We start from the raw sequence: 18,787 nt of genomic DNA, 5'->3' as shown, positions 1-18,787 counted from the left end.
GTGTGTGGCCTCTGGGTTTGTGTCCTCGCTGTGCTTTGACACAGGCTTGTAAGTAAACCACCTGAGGTAGTGGCTGATGCCACCTGTGTGATTGAAACTCCATAATTAACGCTTCCCAAAGTCTTTTGAGAGCCTAGAGATGGGGTGAGAGCTGGAGAGGTGGCCAGGGTGGAGTACACTGCTGCTGAAACTGAGCATATAGTTGTATCTTTTAACTGATTTGGTATGTACTTTGCCCTGAGGAAGTTATTGGCTGATTTTATTAATACTAAATGCAACTGTTCGGCATTTTCTTTCAGGAAGAGAGTGGTATAATTCTTCTTGTGGCTGTGTTGTTTTTCAGAATTTCTTGAGCTCTCCTTGTGTGTTGGGGACAAGCTTACTGTAAGTCATAGGACAGTTGATACAATCTAATTGACTGCAACGCTTTCCTTCTCAGCATCATATGTCGTCAGATGATCTTCTCGTGAAAGTCATCGGCAGAGTTTTACTGTGGTTCACACCCAGGTCTTGAGTCTGGACTTTGAACTGTGGGCTTCTTCAGCTAATTCAATACATAGGCCTTTTGACTGTGATTCTGCATGTTCATTGTAGAGGACTAGAAGTTAATTTTCTCTCTTCCATTGTGTGTCTGTAGTCCTGCTCCTGCGGAGGGCTTTAGGTGTTTCCTGCTCCTGTAGACTATAACCAGAGCACGCGTCTGGCTGAGGCACAGAGCCCCATTATACCAATGGGCTCTTGAGGATAATAAGCAAATACACAGAATAGGAATGCTTCACGGGACTGGGTCCTCTGTATCTCGAGCAGAGTGCCACACTTGGGTTAAACTCGGACGGATGGGATCACTCAGGAGTATGACCTTCCTTTCACTGTTTTGAAATGTTTTTTTCAGGGCTACAAGAGGCTTTAGTAGAGCCTACTTCCTCGGGGTCGTGTGGAGTATTTTTCTGTTGAGAAGGCTCATCTAGGATCATATAGGGATGAAAAGTATATTTGAATTATCAGAGAATGCTGTACCCTGTCTTGAGACAGTTCTGTGGTGTCATACCACGCTTGTTTGCAAAGAGTGAGTGTACATACCAAGGAGATTGAATGACTTCTTAAGTGAGAAAAACTTGAGTTTTGTCTAGCCGAGGGGTTTATTTATAATTACAGAAGCAATGTCAATAAGTAATTGAGGATTTTTGCTAAGCCCACAAGTCATATAAAATACCTTTCCAGTGCTTCATCTCCCCTCCTGTGTGCTTGCTCAGCTCCTAGTGACATTTTTGTTTCAACTTCTGCTGCCCTCGGGCCGTCCTCTCCCTCTCCTTCTCCCAGATTTTACCTATTAAAGAGGCTTATCTCTGTTCACAATGAGAGAAAGGCACGCTGTCAGAGAACTGGGTGAGAACTGTAGAGGGGTCTCATTATCCTCTTGTTTATAGCAATACAGTGTAACTGGGGTTGTTTCTGTTGCTGTTTCTGTGTGTGAGAGGGGAATCAGAAGGAATTCACTCTGCAATAGAGGGAAGCCTTGATGAAAACCAGTGAGTATATTTCAATATATATTAATCAGTATTTGTTCCCTGCATCTCAGCTAGTGTAAATTATTAGACTTTTCTGACAGCTTTAAGAGGCCATTTCTATTTTTCTTCCCTCCTCTTTCCTGTTGTAAGCTTTTATTTGTGGAAATTCAGGGACTGGCCAGGATTCTCTTTTGCCAGGACATGACAGACGACAGGTACGTGTGAACTTTGCCAGTGTGCTTCCTTCTGCTTGCTTTGAAAATAGGTATACAATCAGTTAGCTAATTTGATTGGCATCCTGCTGGGTACAACATTAACTATTGTATGTGGTCCTATCGCAACACAAGATGCATTAGTACTAAGAATGCTTAAATACAGGCCCCAAGTTACAGCCTGTTCTGTGTCTAATCACACAAAATTCCGCTCTCAGTGGAAGAGAAAAGCAGCACAGCGTTAGGAACAGATACCAAGTGCAGTGCAGGCTCTTAGGAGACACTGGAAGAAAACCTGTGAGACCAGTAGCAGATGAAACCGATTTGTCTCAAAACGCAGGGTGCAGGAGATCTGTATGTTGTTTTTCTTAAAACCTTTTGTAGTTTGCAGTAGCTGTGCAGGGAGGCAGTTTCTATGCCGTTAGCTCCCGGCGCTCGCCATCCCTACTCCCATGGCAACCGCAAATGCTTCAGCATCTTTTTCCCTGACAGGCACGAGGCAGGGGCAGGGTTCAGCTCCTTTGCCCTGCCTGCAGCGCCCTGCCTGCAGCGCCCTGCCTGCAGCGCTTCAGGGTGGAGCCCAGGACGCAGAAAGGAGCTTCACATGAAGGAGGGGATGCGTGCTACTTTCTGGGTCCAGCGGCGTAGTCGGGTGGGATCTCTGTGCTAATACAGCACTTGCGTCTTAGATGTCCCTGACAGGATCAGCGCCGTGCTGTGCCAAGTGGCTGCCGTGAGGTAGGAGCTACGGCACAATTCTCACCAGGAGGTAGGAGCTAATTAATAAGAAGCGCTGTCAAATGGTTACCAGTGGCATCAGGCGTTTCATGAGCTTGCCTCTCAGGCTCCTTGGTTTTGGTGTGGCTTTGGTCCCTGGCAGGAATTTTAACTAATAAATCCATTATAGTAAAGTCTGCTTTTGGATCCCCCCATTTTCATCTGTGGACTACGATTTGCAGTTGCTACCATCTTTTCAGGGAAATAGCTGTTCCGAACAACTCCTGAGCTGAAAGTAGGAATAGTAGCCTTACCTAGCTTCCAGAACATGGCTTAAAAATAAGGAATTTATTATTGAAAATGTTGTATCTGGTTGGGCCATGATGTCATCTTCTCACCTACATCTTCTTTTGCTTGCTGCTCTGGAACGAGGAGTTTGTGCTTCCATTCACCCTACCATTTGGGTTTTAATCAGGTGCTGTAGCGCATGTCTGATTCAGGCAGTCCTTGCAGTAGTCACACTGACCGAGTTTAATTATGCTCAGACATCTAGCTGTGTGGAAGAAAAATCTTGAAGACAGCCTTCTAATGAGTTGACAGAATGATGAAAGGGAGCTACAAACAGGCAACTGGGGCAGTATAGGGAAGGCAAATATTTACCTTAATTATTATGAATGAAAGAAGGACAAAATGAAAAAAATTACAGCCTGTAAAATTGGAAAGTGTAAGCAATTATTTTGGTCTTTATTAGAATACTTCTTGTCCCTATTAAGGATCTGTAAAGGTTCACATAAAGGAGCCTTTAAAATGCCAGGGAATATTTATATTTTTGTGTCTTAACATATAAAAATGCACCTTTTCCCCCATCCATTCTGGGTGCAGGGATTATCAAATGACCATACATATATATTTACAATGACCAGAGCCACTCAGAATCACACTGTAAGATACAGTCTTTGAGAAAGAACTGAAAGACTTATTTTCATTTATGGACAAATTACTCAAATTACTGGGAAAAATGACTAGAGGCTTTTTATAGCATTGAAGAAGTGTCATTAATTAACTAGGCAGTTTATTCAAGCCACAAGGACTGCAGACAGTGGTTAAATCGCATATAAGGATTTTAACATTGCATGCTGCGTAACTGAGCAGTAGAATTAAAATGCAAAAAGAGGAGAGGGGAAGGAGACTTCAGTTGTCTTTCAAGATAAATCCACTTGTTATATAAAACAAACAGATAAACAAAACCCACCACAGCTTAACTGTCTTTAATATTTTGGACTATTTTTAGAAGCATTTCAAACCTTTGTGGCAGACTTGCTATTAAAATTAATGATTTCTGCTTGCTTGTGCTAAGGGTTCTATAAATGTTTACTATCCTATTGCATCCTTTTATAGACAAAATATGTGGGGTTTTATGTATACTTAGAACGTTTAAATGTTTTTGTGGAGACTTTAGTATTCTTGTGTTATGTATTTATATGTCCTAGAAGCCAGTAACACTTTGTTTTTGTTTGCTGCTTGGTGACTTGATTTTTATGATGCCACATAATAGTGACAGACAGATTTTGAGTGAAAAAGTAATGTGAATTTTAAGTGCTAGTTAGCCTTTCTTTCTCCCGTCTCTTTTTATTATGTTGTTTTGAAGCTGCATTATGCAGCTATTGAAATAATAGGTTTCTCTTTTTTTTTTCTTCCCTGATGTCTATACATAGTTTTATTAGCATTGTCTTTCCTTTGCCTTTTTGTCTCAAGTAGGTTTTCATGTATCATTCTGCTGAGATTATGGCTTCCAAAAAGAAGGAGGGAGAAGAGTTAAATAGCTTGGTGCACTGTGCCTTTTTTTAGTTGTGCTCTCCTTTTCTCACTTTTCAGCTACACTGCAGATTTCAGTACTCAGATGAGGACTTTATAGGCTTTGCCTTGAGTTTTGGGGAGGATAGAGAACAAGGATGTTCTCCTCGGAGCCTCCATGAGCCGTGGCATCTCTCTGGGTTTATTCCAGACAAGGTTTTTCCTGCCAGTTTTTTTTTTTTGATACTGCACAGTTATTGAGTGGGTAATTGAAGGAGCAGAGCAACAAGGTGATGCTTCAATGTGCTTTCTTCTTCCCACTCGCTTCATCTGTGCCTTGCCTAATCTTTCCCTTGATGCTCTTCATCCAGCCTGTAGTGGCAAGACACTGAGAGAGCTGACGAGATGGTGCTATTTGTTCTAGTCATGAGGGCTGTAAGATGGGGGATGTTTATGTGCTGACAGCATCATGGCTCATTTTTTCTCAGTAGCTCCTGCAATGTTTCATGTCAACACTGTTTCAGATGAGTCTTGCAAAGAAATTTTTCCCTTAATGACTCTGTCTGAAAGGAAGAATACAACTGTTTTAATGTTTTGCTCATCTTTGTAGACAGGGTATTTGATGTTTGTTACTGCGAAAAGCGAATGGCTGAATGGATTTCTGCATCCCCTTGGATGCACAGTGTGCTAGGACATACAGATCACCCTCAACAGTTTATCTTGTAACTCTTTACCATGATCTAACATGACAGTCAGATAGGTCACAATATTCTTATTTTAGTTGACCAGAATCTGGGGTTTGTTAAGCTCTGCGCACTCTGCCACATCTTCCCCTCCTTCAGGAAAGGAAGGATGTCAATGGCAGTGACAAACCAGAGATGGAGGGAGAGCTGAAGACTCGTGCTATTCAGTTAATGTGTCCGCTTAGCATTTTTATAGCCAACGCTGTTTTACATTTTTTGAGCATCAGTGTTTGAGTCAGCAAAGTAAAGATGAGTGCAAACAGAAACACGACCAGTCTCCGTGTGGGAAGTGGCAGGAAGAAAGAAGTCGCTTGCCTGTCCTCTCACCTTGCTGGCGCTTGCACAGAAAGATTTGCTGATACAGCCTGAAGTCTTTAGTTCTTTGGGACAGGGAGTACTTACTTGAAACTGTGTTTCTGAAAAGCACTGTGTTATGCTGTGGGGCAAATAGCAAGAACGAGGATTTGCAGTGCACCTGTGCAAAGTAGCAGCGCATACTTACGCTACTTTTTAGGCAGTGCAGGGAAAAAATGGCACCTCTGCAGGAAGCTGCTCTCTTTCTAAGAAGTAGTCATATGTAAGGTAGGAAGATTGCTTTAATTTGTTCGTTCAGATTTTGAGTTGATCGGGAGAGGGCATATGAGTGGAAGTGTAATTCTTACAGAGGAAAAACTCTCCAAACTATGAAGGTTTTACAGCATTTTTCGGAAACAGTCTGTTATTCCATTGACAGAGCCACTTGGCTGAGAACGCTTTGGCCCCAGGGCCCCTTTGGTTCATCCAGAGCTTTGTGGTCTTTTCAGTTCAAAAGAAATGTAGCTGCCAGAGTGGTTAATTTAAACTTTATTATCACTGGGACTTGATGTGTCGATTTTTTTGGAAGTTATAAGAAGACCAGGAGCCAAATGGGGTCTTGAACTTGGGTCAGATGTGTTCAAGCCTGTGAATAGTCTGAAACCTTAGTGCAGGGAAGGAGGATTAGAGTCGTTGAATCTGGAGGAGGAGATTTGTGGATTTCTGCACTGGATCTCGTCTGGGAAAGCAAGGTCAAGTTTCATAGTAAATTGGAGATGAAAGGTGATATTTTTGGAAAGTGATATCACGTGGTCTTTCCATAGATTTGACAAAAAGAGATAGTATGCCAATGGAAAGTGGGAGCAGTATCTCTTTGTTGTCCAAAATCTTTCCCATCAGTGTTTCATCCTGCGTGGGTTCAACTTGAGCTCTTTGTCCAGGAGCCAGTTTCTTGTCGGTGTTCAGACGTTGAGGGATTGTTGGCGACTGCATCAGCTGAAAAGGGATTAATCCTTCCCTGCTTTCCTTGCTTTTAGGAGGATAGTCATTCTTCTTCAGTGCCTCATTTCGGTAACAGTTTATTACTCAGCCTGTCTCCATGTTGACTCAGTTATACTTGACCTCACCCATCGTGTTTCCTGACCATGCTGAGTTACCCCTCTCTGCCAGCACCGAAGACCTAGAAGTAGAATGCAGAAGTTGAGGGGCTGGCTTCCATTCACATATAGCTTAACCCAGGGGCTTCTTGATTTTGTATTATGAAATACAAAACAGCAAGGACATTGCTTCTAAACTGCTTTGTATTGCATTTTCACTGGTCGAGAGTGCAATCCTTGTTGCTAAGTAATACCATTTTCAATTAGGAAAGAAACCAAACCACAAAACCCCAGCAGAAACTCTCAGACTTCTAAAACTCTGAAGGAAATTTTAGCTTCAGCAGTCAACGTATGTTTCAGGAAATAACTAAAACCTGGCTTGGGAACAATGCAGGAGTCTGCCAAGTGTATCAGTTGACTTCTTTGCCTGATTGAGTGGTAGTTGGTAAAACAATTGCATTTTCTGACCTATCAGTACCAAATAGTTGGTTTTGTTGCTATATATAATTGGATATATGTGAAGAATATGTGTTTTTGTAGACATGTGTGCACTTTCCTGGCAGAGTTTAGTGAGAAAACAGAAAATGGTGCTGCTTGAAGAGCGTTCCAGAGTACTTCTGCTGTGGGAGCTCAGTGGTCCAGGCTCGGAGTCCTGTCCGTGTTAAAAGCCACAGAAGATGTTCCGTAGAAGGTGTTCCAGCTGCTGGCTTTTTGTTCATTTTGCATACTACTTCGAATGTGATTTGAAACCTGACACAAGTTTAAAAAAAAAACACAACTCTTTTCCACGTCTAAAGTAAACTGAGGCATATTGTTAATTCAGTAAACATTATATAGAAGGGCAACTCTTTTGTCTTAAAAATCTAATTGTTACAGGATGCTTTCTTGAAAAATGTCTCAAGAGTCAAGAAAGAATATAGAAATGTGTGTGCCTGGAAATACGCAAGTCAGAATTAGTCCAGGTATAATCATAGGGGCATATAATAATCAGTCTTTCTGTGATTTGCCAGAATGCTTTCAAATAACATTATCTTCGCCTGGACAATTGCTTCCATCCCCACATGTCCAGAGTAGTTGTATAGCTTTGAGATCCTGGGTTTGAGAGTACTTACATTTTTGACTCCTGAAACGGCGTGCGCAAGGCAGTATCTCATTTAAAGTCATTCAGCTATGTTATACTATTTTAGAGAGAAATAAAGCCAGTGCGGTTTGAATCCCCACGTTTTAGTATTTTAATATTTATTAAATGGATTTGTCACCAAGATCTCCAGTGTATTTACTTTATCTTCTCATTTGAGGGCTTTGTAATAGTTATTTAGACCCTATGGACTTCATAAGAGAGAAAAGGAACAAGTCTGAAAGTAGGCAACTAAACCAGTGCTGTTTTGAAAGCATTAATGGTCTTGAATGAGAATTTCGCTGCTGGGTATATATGCAGTTAGCTGGATGATCTCGTGGTGTATCATCCATGTGTGGGGCTGGTAACTCCTCATGTCCAAAGGAAATAAAAACTCTTTTCAGTTTTTTCAAGCATAAAGACAGTCAAAGAAAACCTAGTGCTTTCCCCTCGAGCTTGTGCGTGAATTGTGGTGATGTGTCTTTTTGTGTCAGTTCAAGAAATCATTTTACAGCGGTTGAATTTTTAATGGAAATAAAAAGTATTCAGCAGGAGAGCAGCTGTGTTCTCTTTCTCTCTGCATTTTGAGGTAAAAAGAAGGAAGCCAGAAATATCACACTGAGAAAAAACAAACTTTCACTTTTTAATTTATCCTAAGAGGCGGCTGCTGCACTGTCTCCTGCTTTGTGATGGAGAAACAGTAAACAAGAAGAGCACAAGGAATGCAAAATGCTAATACCACAGCTAAATGGACTGCAAAATGTTGTAACTCAGCCTTTGCAAGACTGGCATTTTCTTGTTAGACTAATGAACGAAAATATTTAAAGGCAATAATTTTCCGAGTACATTCTATGTTACTAAGCCTACCTGCATAAAGAGAAGGTTGATCCATCATTTTGTATATTAATCATTTTATAGTTCAGTTAATTTTGGATCAGCAAAATAGATTTATCTGTGTTAGTGGTTTATGGTGACAACTGTGAAGGCTGTTCCTATCATGAATTCTAATGTTTGTCCAGGTGGCTAAATCAGGGCAAACAGAACTAATTCAGCTTCCTTGAACAGCATCTTCTGACAATGCAAACGCAATTGGCCTTATTAGCGTTTTTGCAGAATGTAATTTCTGAGGTACAGTGCTGACTTTTTCCTTTGGGGGAGATGGGGGAGGAGGCTGAAGGAAAAAGCATAAAGACAGGTCTAAACTTTGAAAAGGGGAATGTCAGGGAAACAACACTGGATGAGGCAGCTGCAAATGCAGAGGTACCCGTAGTGGCAACATTTGTACAGCAAGACCTGTGTGCCAAACAGAAAAGGAACCAAAAGGCAAAGAGTAAAACAAAATGCTGAAAGAGCAAGGTTTGCAAAGTGGCTAGGTGGAAAAGGAATCCTCCAGACTTTGGAAACACAGCCCTGGAGAATGTTAAAAACCAAAAGCATAAGTTTTTGTGAGATCATTCATGGTTTACTTGGTCACAAGACGCTGGTGAGATTTCTGCCCTGGGCTACTAATTTACTGCTGAGAGACTCCTCACTGAGTCTGAGGAAATTAAAAGGGCGTCCTGGAACAGGTTAGTTTGAAATGCAGCAAGTCCCTCTGTCTGACTGGTACATCCAAAGGTTATGAAGGATCTTGAATATTAACTAATTTAGCTGCTAGCAGAAATAATCACGTCTCTGTTCTAAATCTTGAAGGGCAGCACTATTTTCTGCAACACATTTAGAAAAGGTTTTAAGAACATCCAAGAAATGTGCAAATAAAGTTTACATCCACACGTTGCAACTGGTTAAAGCAAAAATTGAACATGGAATCACAAAACACCTGTAAACTCGTCTGAAAAGACCTAGGTAAGACGTTTCTTCCAGAGGCCAATCATGACTCACTAGTCTTTCAGAAGTCTTTGCATGTGTCATTAAAAGTGATGGCTAGAAAAAAATAGCTGAAATGGTGTATTTAGTTCTGAAAAAGTCAACAAGTTCCAATGCAAACAGACCCCCCCTTAGGATTTCCTGACAGAAATACCTGCATGTGCACTTTGGCATAGTGGGGATATATCCTCTGCATGAATGATTTGGTAGGTGTAGAAACCCCAGCAAATTATAACAATACATATTTTACTTACTGTGTTTGGATGGCTTAGCAGTGCGGAGAGGAGAACTGACCAGGAATCAGTCTGCAAAGGGGAAGACTAAGTAGTCAATTTGCATTATAAAAATGGGAACAGTGGGTTTGCCTTTATGTCTCACTATATGTTTTAAATTATTTTTTTATTTTAAAATAGTTACTGTTATTTAAAATATTAACTGTTGTGAGATAGGAACATTTACAGGTTACGTACAGTTATTTGCATTACTTAGGGCTGTAGAAGGCTTGAGAATTTCAAGTGCAGTAGAAGTCAGTTTGCTGGACTGGTCCAGTAAGCAACTTCTGGGACACATCTAACCCTTTGCCTTTTTCTAACGTTGTCAGTTACTTCCTGGAAAAACTCCGTGTGGTCACTTTGTCCTTCCAGCTGCCACCTATCTTATGGGAGAAGGAAGAGCTGTAACTCAAGAAATTACTCAGTGGAGTTACCATAAAGCTGGCAACTTCGCCACAGCTTAGGGAAGATTAGACCACCTGAGATTTCATGACAGATGACATTAATTTTCAGAACATTTCCGTGTATCCAGGAATTTAAATGCAGTCTGTTAATTCACCCTGCGTAGTCCAACAAGGCAAGTTCTGTCTTTCTGTGAAAATTTTGCTTTTCAAATAATCAAATTATACTAGGATGGAGCTTACTACCTTCATTTTCATTGCTGTTTTAATTAGCTGAGTCTGTGAGTTGTTTTGCTTCCCTCAGTTGTCAGATGTACATTCTTTGTAAAAAGTCATAGGGGTTCTTTTAAAAATCCTGGGCCAACAGGAGTAAAGCAGATGTTCCTTTTCCAACCTCCTAGCATCACGATACTGGAATCTCTCACTTTAAAAGTGCTATCCTGAAGTAACCTCCAGTAGCTTCCAGTAGCTACAGCAAGTCCAGCTTCTAATACTTCAGCTTGAGCTTCAATCAAAGGCTCAGTCGTTGCCCTGGTACAGAATGACAGCCCATGTTCCGAAGATGTATTGATGAGATTTCCTGGGCGTTTTGTTTAACCAGCAACATTAGAAACCTTCAGTGTTGCTACTAAATGTCATGAAGAGAACATCTTATTTTATCAATATCTTTCTGCAACAGTATTGACTATTTAGTTTGTACAATGAAGACCTGAGATTGGGAATAATTCTTTCTTTTGCCCCTCCTACATACATCAAGTCATTGAATACATTATTGCTGGGATTGGATTATCCTCGGTTATTAGAAAAGTCAAAGTGACTGTAGTTCTGGAAAGCTGCTTTGACAATGAGGACAGGCTAGGAGGTAGGAATGGACAGTAGGTAGGTTTCCTGCAGATGTAAGTCAGCACAGCTTCATTGACTTAATGAAATTGTTATGGTTTATAGACTTTTCTCAGCTACTGCTGTGGTGAGATGGCGGGATCTCCCCCTTTTCTACTGGGCTAGTGTATTCAAATTAACATAAAACATCAACATTCTTGCTGTTGATGAGTTCAATTTGCATACATTAAACCAAATTAAATAGCAACAAAATATATTTTGTGCAAAAATAACATCACTGTTAGGAAATTATGGTTCTCTTACGAAGTAGTGGGCCTCCTGAGCTGGACCTTCAGTGTGCCAGGTGTGTGGTTGCTCCCTTCTAGCTCTGTTGATCTCGGTGCTGCCAAACCATTTTCTGCTAGTACTGTGTCTGGTCCAGACACATTACGGTATCGCAGCAGATCTTACGGGAATAGCGATAGTTCAGCACAACAGATCCACATGCAGCAAAATCACTGACCCAGTTCAAGTTGTTCCTCTTGGACTGAATTTTTTAGTTCTTGGCTGTTCTACTGTTCATCTCTCTGTGAAAAAATAACTTCAGAGCAGAATACCCCATCTTTTGATTACCGCATGTCTTTTAGGAATTGGTACATTTCAGACTGAAAATTGAGGATGCTGCAATCTTAGGTGTTTAAAGGGATTGCAATCTTGAATGATAATTTCATGGATAATAATTTAAAAACTAATGAAAAACCTTCCTATTTACCAAAAGTAGCTTGTGAAACTCATCACAAGTTACCACATAGGCTAAGAGGTCAGCACGTTTCAGAGAAGGGTGTTTTTCAGGTATTTGGATTCGTTACAATAAGTAGGAATCACCTCAAGCTTGGATTTCATGGAGAACCCAGACACTTGTGTTTCAGGGCTGAACCCAACTTTCAGCTCTTGGTACACTTAGAAAACTGTGTGTGAATTATCCCAATGCTGTTTATCACAGTTTTCCCTTCAAAGCATATGGCATCAGGGCATCATTGAAGACTGCTCTGCATTTGTATGACCTTTAATCAGCTACAGCTTCACTGTAGTGCAGGATTCATTATATTTGATATGTTTTGTAAAGAAATAATGTATTTATGTTGTGTAACTAATTCACACATTGAATGTATTGGGTGATTTTAGGTACTTTATTATCAGATTATGCATAATTCTACAAATACAATTCTATAAGTGGTAAGGCATGTAAAAACAATTGAAATAATGAACAATATGAAAGGAGAGGAGATGAGACAAGAGAAGAAGAGTAGAACAAAGGGCCAAAGAACCACTTCAAAATAAGTACTTGGGATTTTTTTTTTTAATTACTATTATTATCATTTTTTCTATTCAAGGGTTAACAAACCACAATAACTTGTTTATTACTTTTTTCCAACATTCCTGCAGACCTCCTAGATCTGCAAATACCTGAAAAATACAAATTTAGGCAGCTACAATACAGCCTTTTAATTTCTCCATTGGATCCTTCAGAAGGCGTACCCTATGGCTCAACCTTTTTTCTGAAGGTCAAGAGAGTTTAATTCATCTGACATAAGTAGCTTGAGTGTGGCATTTATAACTTGAGTAATGTTATGGATGATAACACCATTAGACATTTTTACAGCTTCAGCAGGAGTTCAGCCAGCAGGACTATCAGCCTGATAAATGCTTTCATCTTAAAGGTTGTATTCCTACAATAGCCCCAAAACTTAAAGCTGTTCCTTGAAACCTATAGCCTGGCTAAAGAGATGAAGAGTGCCCTCTGACATTTCTAGGCTGCTAAAGAGCTCTCTCAAGTTCCAGTGCAAGAATTAATATGCCCACATGCAGCTGTTCTGATCTGAATTGGAAATTACTGTAGGACTTTGTAATTTTAAATGAATTGGGGGCAGTGCTACTCGAAAGAATTAGCTTTAGGTTGAGATGAGACTGAACTCTGGGTGATGAGTCCCAACATTTTGTTCCTACCCAATTACAAATTGTTTCTACAGGATTTTAGGAGGCAGAACTCTTATACTGCTATTTTCAGAAACAATAGAGAGTTTCACCTCCTCTCCCTGCGTATTTTGCAGTTATAAAATTCCTAGGAGACTGGTAAAAAACTAATCTATAGAGTAGGGTGAAAGTGGTGTGAGAAGCTAGCAATGACAACCGGTAGGATTTTGGCTTTGTAGAAGTTTGTTTTGTAGGGATCTGAAAGAGAGTGGTTATGTTCTGAAAGTAGATAGTGAAAGTGGCTGTGCACTGATTATGCATGTAGAAACAGTTGAAATAATGAACAGTGTGAAAGGAGATGGGATGATACAAGTGGAAGAAGAGTAGAATAAAGGACCAGAAGGGAAGGGAGTGTGAGATGAACAAAGGTCGAGTTCTTGCTTTTATATCTAAGAATAGTAACCTGAGGCTTGTAGCAAACTTTAGCCGCTGTTTTAACCCAGCAGCTACTTAACAGAAAAATATTTCTAACATGTAATGATTACAGTTAAAGGAGCCAGGTACTGGTTTTTCATTGCTTCTGATAATGTGAAACAACTCCATTGATTTTCTTAAGATTTTAATGACTTCTCTGGAGTTCCTCTGTTAAACTGCTATTCTAGTTTACAACCTTCTGTGTTTCCTGATCATCACCTTGATCATAGAAAACATTTCAGTACTACTTATTTTTGACGGAGACCTTTGAAGCCACGCTTCCTTTCTGAAACTTGCAAAAGTGCAACCATGACAATTGCTTCCTAGGTGAGTACTATTGTCTAAGCCTGATACAATACGCAATTTGAATGCTGCAAGTCTGGCACAACATCTCAGAAGGAAGATAGAAAGGAAGACCTCTGACAGCAGAGGTCACCAAGGGTGATCGGAGGCTTTGAACAACAACTGTGCAGGGAGATCCTAAGTAGGCTATGATTCTTCAGCTTGGAAAAGTGATGAGTAAAGGATTAGATAATAGAGGTCTATAAAATTGTGACCAATGTTGAGAATGTAAGCAGGGAACAATTATTCTATATTTCTTTTAGTGATGTCAAGAGGTGAAGGTTACCAAGTGAAATTATCAACGAAGAGGGAGTATTTTTTGCTGGAAGCTACATGAGTGTGCAGGGAAGGTGCCTGCTCAGTGCATTTTGTTCTTTTACTCTTCCCCAAACACTTGACCACTTAGAGGTGTTAGAGGTAAGATACAAGGCTAGATGAATTTTTGATCTGGGCATATAATTGTTAGAATCTTAAATTTGCAAGCACTGGAAATAGGTGGTAGACTGAAAGGCAAGTATAAGATTTGACCTTCCTTTTAGCTTCATTTTTAATGCTGGCTAGTTTTCAAGATGATGAGTGCCTTTAAACTTGCTTTAAAACATATGTGCCTCATATGGAATTACGTGATAGCAGCAGCAGCTGTGGATTTATTAATCCTTATTTCCTGATGTTTTTCTAAAATTCATCAAATATGCAGGATCTTAACTTGCTTAAAGCCTCAAGACAGAAAATGCTTATAAAAAAGAAATTGTAGGTTCCATTCAGTCTGACTTCAGTCAGTGTGCGTTGGCTACGTAGTTGTTTAGGGGCAAGAAAAAAACTTGCGTTATTGTCCTGGTTTCAGGATAGAGATAATTTTCTTCCTAGTAGCTGGTATAGTACTGTGTTTTGGATTTAGGATGAGAATAATGTTGATAACACACTGATGTTTGAGTTGTTGGTGAGCAGTGCCTACACGAAGTCAAGGATTTTGCAGCTTCTCATACTGCCCTGCCAGCAAGGGGACTGGAGGTGCACAAGAAGCGGGGAGGGGACACAGCCAGGACAGCTGAACCAAACTGACCAAAGGGATATTCCATACCATATGACGTCATGCTGAACAAAAACTGGGGGGAGTTGGCGGGGGGGGCCGCGGCTGCTGCTCGGGAACTGGCTGGGCATGGGTCAGCGGGTGGTGAGCAATTGCACTGTGCATCACTTGTGTTGTATATTCTTTTATCATTATTATTATTATTTTCCCTTCCTTTTCTGTCCTATGAAATTGTCTTTATCTGAACCCACGAGTTTTACCCTTTTTCCAATTCTCTCCCACATCCCACTGCGGGGGAGTGAGCGAACGGCTGTGTGGTGTTTAGCTGCCTGCCGGGTTGTATTTGAAATGGTGGGTAGAAACTCTTCTTCATCTCTTCCTGAATGTGTAACATATTGCCTTCCTCTTGGGCTATAATAATCTACTTCCAGTTGACTGATCATATTGCTTTTTGCCTCTGTTTTTGGAGGACATTCTCCCACCTTCTCTCAGCTCATCAGCTGAATAACCTGTCATCCTCTATTCAGCTTTCTATTTCTCACAAGCTGTTTGAAATCTCTGCTAAGACCTCACTTTTGTCAGCTGTGCCTTTTGATATTGTTATGACTGATGCATACCTTGGTTTCTACCACCAATTTTAGAAGTTTCTGCATAGTCCAAGGATACTGCAGAATCTGTGGTAGCCCTTCTGCCAGCTCGCTTTAGTTGTAGTAATGGTGGCCAAGTTCAAATGAAGTGTAATGTCTCATATTAAAGTGAAAAAAATGCACCTCACCATGAAACATTACTTGCTCACAGATTTTAGGAACTTACCTGTAGACCCTGCTACTTTAACTTCATTCTTTATATACATCTTTGGTTGCGGAGTCCTATGGCGGCACCATTTCACATCCCTGACTGCTTTGCTTTCACTTAATTTCCAGAGTGGCTAGTTAATTACAAGACATGTTTGAAGGAGGGTCCGATGGGACGTTTGGTGAGACTGAGGGCTGTTCTGTTATTTTCAGGTACTGTTTGGCACTGCTGATGGACAGGTTATTGTCATGGACTGCCATGGCCGAATGCTGGCCCACGTGCTCCTTCACGAGTCAGATGGCATCCTTAGCATGTCCTGGAACTACCCCAGCTTCCTGGTGGAAGACAGCAGCGAGAGCGACACGGACTCCGACGACTATTCCCCACCGCAAGGTAGTGTTGTGTGCACATCCTTCTGTTTCAGCTTTGCAAGCACTCACGAAGACATCTCAAGCACCAGGGAGTTACTTACCATGCTGTACTAAAACGGCAGGATGGCCACAGTTTCAAGCTGGTAAAGGCCAAAAGATGGTGCGTTCCTGTGGAGGTAGCATGGGGGATGGAGCAGAGGGCTGGTACGGGTGAGTGAGTTCATCCCCAGCTCTGCCGCCAGCCTTGCTGCAGGTCATACCTCATCTGTGTTGCTCTGACGCTGCTTGCACAAATGAGATAACAACACAAAGCTCAAAGTTTTTAGTGAGGGTGAGTGAAAAACACTAGATAGGGGCATATCAGGTTTCACTGATAAGCAGATGTGAGGTATTGCAATGGTCCATATGTACGGAGGTAGTCAGAGTGCAGTCACAGAAGTTAATGTGTTATTATATAGATTCATATGAAAAGACACCAGTACTAGACATAGCAGAAAGTACTAAATTTTTAATTCTAAAGAAATCCTGTGAAACAGAGATAATGCTCATCATTATAGTCCCATCCTTGATAGTCCTGACATAAAGAGTAGAAGGATTGGAAATGAAAATATTTCCTGCAATTACACAGGGTAGAAGAAGGGTGACTGGAGCTGTCTGGAGTTACTAATGCCCATGCTTCAGAGCACATTGCCAGTTTGAGGGTCAGGAAGGAATCCTTCCCTGCCCTTAAGTATGAATATAACTCATTGGGTGAAATGTTTTGGTTTTAAACTCTTTGGAAATCATCAATAGCAAAGACCTAGGAGGCCTAGGTTTCCATGCACAGTCAGGCCCATCCTTCTTATTCAAGTAATGCTAATACTTCTTCTTGTTAATGCTGTTGATTAGTCTATAAGATCTAGGTAAGCTGTTTCTGTGTTCCAGTGTATAAAGTCTGAACTAAATTAAGAACTAAATTAATATAACAGTGATTGTACAATGAAAAATTTAAATACGTAATAGCTAGAAATAATTCTGAATTTGCATCTCAGATCTGAATCACTGAATTGTGGACTCTTGCAGTTTTAAGTCTAATTTGGATTCAGTCCAGAAATCTACCTTTTCCAGAATCATGTGTATATATGTCAATATAATAAGTATATGTATTTAACAAATAATGGTAGAAGATAATGTGATCATCTGGTGAAATGTTAGCATCTTTTAAAACTGAGTTTTGTTTTGGCTTTCATGCCTCACTTTTGGTACTGGGTGAGATTTCTTACCTTTGGAAAAAAAAAGCAAACTTCAGATTCCCTAGCAAGCTTCTAAAGCAAGACAGAGAACAAAATTAAATTGGTTTTTTGTTGTTTTTTAAAAAAACTGAGGTTCCAGTTGGAGGATGGTGAAGTTGCAGAGTACACAGATGAGAACTTAAATGATCCAAATGCTCTAGCTCTTTCTGAGTCAATCAGGGGGTGGGTGGACTCGTTACAAGCCTACAAGCCTATTTTAATGATTACCCAAACATGATGTGTTTTCTTTAGAGCAGATGCAGCATAAACCTCTCAAAGGTGACAAGCCTTTGACTCACACATGTGTAGGAAGGGCTAGAAGTTTGATGGGGTTTTTTTATCAAATTATATACACACAGAGATGCTAATTACTAGACATCTTTCTCCAAAATGCTTTCTGATCAGCTTTTTTACAAGTTCGGGAAGCAATACCACTCTTAACTGGCTGTGCCATTTTTGTTGACTGAAGAGATGCTGGTTGGACCTTGAGGGGCACTTTATCAGGGGCCAGCGGCATCTCCTGTCAGAAATTGTAAACAAAAAGAGTTAAACAGTGAATGCTACAGATGGTGACATTGGTCATTAAGTATTTGAACAAGGGGATTTCAGTGAATGCTGAAAAACAAGCCCAGAGGAGCAGAGACTTTGCAGAAATGTTTTTTAAAGCCATTTGGGCTCATCTCTAGCTTTTAAGTGCATTGGATCCTGTTATGCAGGATGGCAGGTAACTTTTCATGCTGCTGCCTAGCTCTTAATATTTAGAATACAGTAATTTGTGAAAGGTCAGTATGTTCTCTTTGAAGTTCTTATTATGTCTCTGTGTGACTTCAGGAGGAGTCCCCAGCACTTGCACAAGCAGAAAGTGTATCTAACAAATAGCTTTTAATGTGATTATATTGTTTATTACACTGGTTTTCAATCGGGGTCCCAAGGAAGCCTTCCAAAGCATTGGTTTTCAATTTGTGGACACTTTGGGGAGTTGACAATGGACAAAAATTGAAAACCACCACTGTATAACATAATAGTATATGCATAAATCACTTTGGATATACTGCAGTAAAAATTCACAGAGTAAAAACACTGGGGTTTCACGAAAGCAGACAAACTAGCTAAACCTGCCTTTCTTTTGCCCGTAGACGTTGCAGAAATAAGCAGGTAGAGTTTGAGGCTTGGAACCACTCCTGATGGCGGTAGGCTGAAGTACAGTGTATTTCAACCTGGATGTAATTGCTTGGTTGTTTGCCTTTTGCTTACTCCAGAGCCTTGTTTTTGCAGACGGACCAGCTGCGTATCCAGTCCCGGTGCAGAACACCAAGCCACTGCTTACTGTCAGCTTCACGTCAGGAGACATCAGTTTAATGAACAATTATGACGACTTGTCTCCTACTATCATCCGCTCAGGGTTGAAAGGTACAAAAGGAAGCCATTTCGCCCCCTTCCTATGCTCTGTTTTTCTTGTCTTTTTAATGATGTGTGTATAGGTTATGTTTTTGCGGTTGTCTCACCTAACCCAGAAGCACTTGGCCGCTGTTACTGCCATTTCCAGCAGTGACACCTGCTGGTGGAACAGCAGCGCTGGCCTGATGGAGTTTGTGTGTTTGAAAAAACGTTTACATTTTTGAGATCGTGTTTTTGTGGCAGTTTTGTAGAGCAATTGATCTGTTTGCTGTTTTTCAGCTGAATGTGCTAA

The 18,787-nt window shown here is 40.6% G+C and overlaps 1 protein-coding gene across 1 annotated transcript in view; it reads left to right on the top strand.

Annotated features, from left to right (window-relative positions):
- Positions 1-18,787, top strand: part of TULP4 (TUB like protein 4) — a 131,046-nt gene that overhangs the window by 71,506 nt on the left and 40,753 nt on the right. Inside the window, exons 4-5 of the mRNA XM_075146043.1 lie at positions 15,668-15,848; positions 18,373-18,507. Of these exons, the coding sequence (XP_075002144.1) occupies positions 15,668-15,848; positions 18,373-18,507 (316 nt within the window). The remainder of the gene's footprint in view (positions 1-15,667; positions 15,849-18,372; positions 18,508-18,787) is intronic.

This window comes from Calonectris borealis, chromosome 3, assembly GCF_964195595.1.
Source record: "Calonectris borealis chromosome 3, bCalBor7.hap1.2, whole genome shotgun sequence".
Classification (NCBI taxonomy): Eukaryota; Metazoa; Chordata; class Aves; order Procellariiformes; family Procellariidae; genus Calonectris; species Calonectris borealis.
Note: the sequence above shows the minus strand (reverse complement) of the source record. Positions and strands in the feature narration are given on the sequence as shown.